This window comes from Lathyrus oleraceus, chromosome 7 (genome assembly GCF_024323335.1).
Source record: "Lathyrus oleraceus cultivar Zhongwan6 chromosome 7, CAAS_Psat_ZW6_1.0, whole genome shotgun sequence".
Taxonomy (NCBI): domain Eukaryota; kingdom Viridiplantae; phylum Streptophyta; class Magnoliopsida; order Fabales; family Fabaceae; genus Lathyrus; species Lathyrus oleraceus.
In genome coordinates this window covers 521,397,636-521,402,070 of record NC_066585.1, presented here as the reverse complement: position 1 = coordinate 521,402,070, position 4,435 = coordinate 521,397,636, and the positions used below count along the sequence as shown (strand labels likewise).

At 33.0% G+C, this 4,435-nt stretch overlaps 1 protein-coding gene across 1 annotated transcript; it reads right to left on the bottom strand.

Annotated features, from left to right (window-relative positions):
- Positions 1-2,178: 2,178 nt before the first annotated feature.
- LOC127104716 (uncharacterized) lies at positions 2,179-2,894 on the bottom strand. Its single transcript, XM_051041883.1, has 2 exons — positions 2,534-2,894; positions 2,179-2,454 (listed from the first exon to the last, which is right to left on the bottom strand). Exons 1-2 carry the CDS (start codon positions 2,672-2,674, stop codon positions 2,179-2,181), a joined length of 417 nt encoding a protein of 138 aa, XP_050897840.1. The 5' UTR covers positions 2,675-2,894.
- Between the last annotated feature and the right edge of the window lie 1,541 nt (positions 2,895-4,435).

The window sequence follows — 4,435 nt, the reverse complement described above, 5'->3', positions numbered from 1 at the left end:
TGGGTTAGATGAGGAGAAGGTAGAGGGGTTAGATGACAGTGAAGATGAAAGAGCTACTACTTACTTTGATGGTTTTGAAGGAATAGATGTTACTAAGCCTATTAGGGAGGAGCCCAATAACAGTATGGAGGAGCCCAATAAGAGTATGGATTCAGATGATGTATACTATAGTGATGAGTTGAATAGTTCTGACCCAGATGATTCTTGTGATGAAGAAAGGCCCAAGTATGCTAGGTTTAGGAAAGAGCATCTAAACAAAGACTTTATATTCAAGTGGGGTATGGAATTCAACACACTTGATGACTTTAGGGCAGCTATCCGTGAGTGGTCAGTGCTTAATGGGAGGGAAATTTCTTTTGTGAAAAATGAGGGAGATAGGGTAAGGGTGGTGTGTAAGCATAAATGTGGGTTTTTAGTCTTATGCTCTAAGGTGGGCCACAAGGAGACTTTTGCTATAAAAACACTTGTACATAAGCACACATGTGCTAGGGTTTTGAACAACAAGTCTGCTAGCTCAAAGTGGGTGGCCAAGCATGTGGTAAAGAGGATGCAAACTTCTGATACAGTCAGGATAAGAGACATCATCCAAGATATGAGGCAAACATATTCTGTGGGTATTACTGTTAAGAAGATAATTGAAGGTGATGCTGACAATCAGTATGCTTCCATATGGAGGTATGCAGAAGAACTAAGAAGGGTAAACCATGGCAACACTATGAAGATAAATGTAGAAAGACCTAGTCCATCCATACAACCAAGGTTTGGGTCATTTTATTTCTGTTTTGATGGCTGTAAGAAAGGCTTTATTCATGGATGCAGACCATTTGTGGGGGTTGATGGATGTCACTTAAAGACCAAGTATGGTGGACAGTTACTTATTGCTGTAGGCAGGGATGCTAATGATCAATACTTCCCTTTGGCATTTGGTGTGGTTGAAAATGAAACAAAGGAGAGTTGGAGATGGTTTATACAACTACTAATGGAGGACATTGGTCAGGATAGAAGATATGTATTTATCTCTGATCAACAGAAGGTATGTATTTAACCAAATGTAAGTGCACCAAATGTGATAATTTTGGTCACAATGCTATGACTTGTAAGGCTACCACTCAGGATCCCAATGCACTTAAAAGAAAGGTAATTCATTGTGATATACATTTTGTCTTACATTCTACATTCTGTCTTACATTCTTCATTGTGATATGCATTGTGATGACAACCATACATTGTGTCTTACATTGTAGAGAAAACCTAAAAAAGGACATGTGCCAACTGCAACTGATATGCCAACTGCAAATGATATGCCAACTGCATCTGATATGCCTGCCCCAACTGCAACTGATATGACTGTTCCAACAAATGTGCCTGTTCCAACTGATCCACAGCCTCCAACTGATATGTCTGTTCCAACTATTATGAGTCAAACAGGATCTAGTGTGGCTGCCTCAATCACAAAACAATCCAGAAAAAGGGTTGAAAAAAAACCTATCATCAAAAGAAGGCAAAGTGAGAGGATCAAGTTGAGTTGGTTTAAAAGACCCATAACAGGTGAAGGAATATCTAGTGACAAACCAATTACCCTACCAGAAAATGAAGACATACCCACTTCAAAATGAGGGACTGATTATTATGTTTCTGCTATGTATTTTGTAATCCTTTTGGAAAACTCTTTTGTAATGCCAACTGATCTTTGAAGACATGTATTTTGTAATCCTTTTGTAACAAACATATGCACTTACTGTGAATTCTGCAGAGAGCCATGGCTAGTCTGTGCACTAATCTTACAACAAAACCATGAATTCTGCAGGACCTAAAGAAAAAGCCAAAGTATTTAATTACATTCACCTTGAATTCTGCACTGAAAAAGTTTAAGAGATAGACTACATTAATATATTTCAATTTATTTATATGTTTACTATGTCATATTTTCTTTAGAATTACTGACTATAAAATTGTTCTGTAGTTTTCTGATGATTTTGCAATTTTGCTCTTTCATTATGATATAACTTTTTTCTGTCATTATTGGTAGATTGAATGCTGAAAGTTTAATCAAATAATGATGCTGCACTGACAGTTTAAGATTGATGAACAAATTACATTTCATTAATGAACACATTACAAGTTCAACATTACATTGCTGAAAAACAATAATGACATAACAATTACATGACAGACTCATTAGACTAACTTAACCATAGCTGCTATCAACATCCATGACAGACCAATTACAAACATTAACCATAAATTTTTCCTCTTTTCCATTGCAATCTTTTTCTTCAGTTTTTCTAACTTGTTAAGCTTTCCGACTCTGCAATCTATCTCCTCAACAATCTCTTTAGCAAATTCAATCAAATAAGCCTTGTTGACTTCACATTGGCGGCATCCGGACGGATTGGTTTCTTTCACTGCAAACTCACTGACCAAATCATCCCACAAAAATAAACCGCACCCATTCTGCAATTTGAGACAAACACCACCAACAATTAATTTCGAAATCAAACTCAAAATAATAAAATGCTTCAAAATTGCTCACCATATAATTCCTGCATTTCCAAAATTTGCGACCGGGGTTTTCAATTGACTTGGAGACCAACAACTTCATGGTTTCATTGCATCCACATCTTGGTAAGCCGTTTCCAACTTCACTCGTGGAAGATGCCTTGCTGCCACCCATAACCCAGATGAAGGGGACACGGACGAAGATGAAGAGAGGGATGGATTTGGGGTAGGGATGGATTTCACGAAGAGAGAGAGGGATGGATTTGGGATAGGGATGGATTTCACGAAGAGAGAGAGAGGGATGGATTTGGAACCCTAATTTCTAGTTTATGCCATGCTGGAGACCTAATGAAGATTCACATGTGAAAATAAAAAAATTAAAAAGCCACGTCTGAAATAAAAAACCAAGATTCCATGCCACCTGGATATTAGGGGGTTCTATGAAGGAATCTACATAACATAAGGGGGGTATTGAAAAAATAACTTTACCAGGGGGGTAACCCTAAACTCGCTAACATTACAGGGGGGTAAAGTGTATTTAACCCTATATTTTTTGTTTTATATATATATATATATATATATATATATATAATATATAATATATATATATATATATATATATTATAGTTGGATCAACGTACACAAATTTATTGCATAAGAGTTTTTTTTAATGTAATGGATGTTAAATGATCAATAAATGAGTTCAAAAAATTTCCACAAATAACTTTTTCCAGTTTGGGACATAATAAAGTAAAATATTATTAATTTATAGTAATATAATTTGCTTAATTTTTTTGTATACTATATTAAGGAAATAATCAAAAAATATAATACAAAAATATTTTTACAATTTATTGATATATAATAAACATTCCATTGTTAATGTTACGAATAAACATTCCATTTATCATTGAGATTTTGAACATAAGAAATAAAAATATATTTATTTAGTAATGGATGAAATTTTCCAATCTGTTACTAATTTGAGGTATAAAAGCGCAAATATTAATCTTCATAATAAATGATTATTTAACCATAATACATAAACCATGTAAAAGAAATACCAGAACCTCATTTGTTTTAAAATATAGTAATGAATACTACCAAATGTTGAAATTAATTGCAATTGATACAGTAAGGTTTAATGCAACAAAAGATATTGAAACAAAAGGTTCACAATTTTAGTTAAAATTGTGAGAAATAAGTTCAGCAACAAAAATGATTTAACTTCGTACAATTCTTTGATCCTTAAAAAACTGGGTTTATACAAAACCTGCCCGCAACATTTTAGGAAGTGATGATTCAAAACCTGTCCGCAATCTTAAAAAACTACAATAATAACTAATTTGATTTCAGGATATTGATTTCATTTTGGAATGATAAGATTGCAACAACAATAAAATAACGGTAATATTTTTTAGTAGTATAAATAGGTAATTTATTTTATCACATTTTTCACTCACATCTAGTCTAAATTTGACCAATTTATTTTATTTAATTTTAATTTTTTTGTGTACACATTTCATTTGAAAATGAACCTCAATCAACATAACACATGCTCCAATTTTATGCAAAATGATGGAAGTCCTCTTTGTATCCCAAATCAACAAAACACCCCATATTTTGGAAATCCACCTCTTATTCCAAATCCACACCATAATTCAAGATTTCAAAATTCTCTTTTTATCCCAAATCCATAAAATAATTCACCCATTGGAAATTACTCATATCATACATCACCTTACTCAATGAAAAACTCTCTTTTAATGTATTTTGATATATTTGAATCAATTTTTTAATTATATTTTATATAATATATAGTGGGATTTAGTGGGGCCCATTTTCTTAGCTCACTTTAATTATTTACAATCATTTTCTTGTACAACTAAATGTATAAAGAATTGATATTCTTATTGATTTATTAGAAATCATGCAT

Coding starts and splice junctions, on each gene's coding strand:
- LOC127104716 (XM_051041883.1), bottom strand. CDS start 2,674: ATGGGTGGCAGCAAGGCATCTTCCACGAGTGAAGTTGGAAACGGCTTA. Junction 2,455..2,533: donor GGAAATGCAGGAATTATATG/GTGAGCAATTTT, acceptor CTCAAATTGCAG/AATGGGTGCGGTTTATTTTT.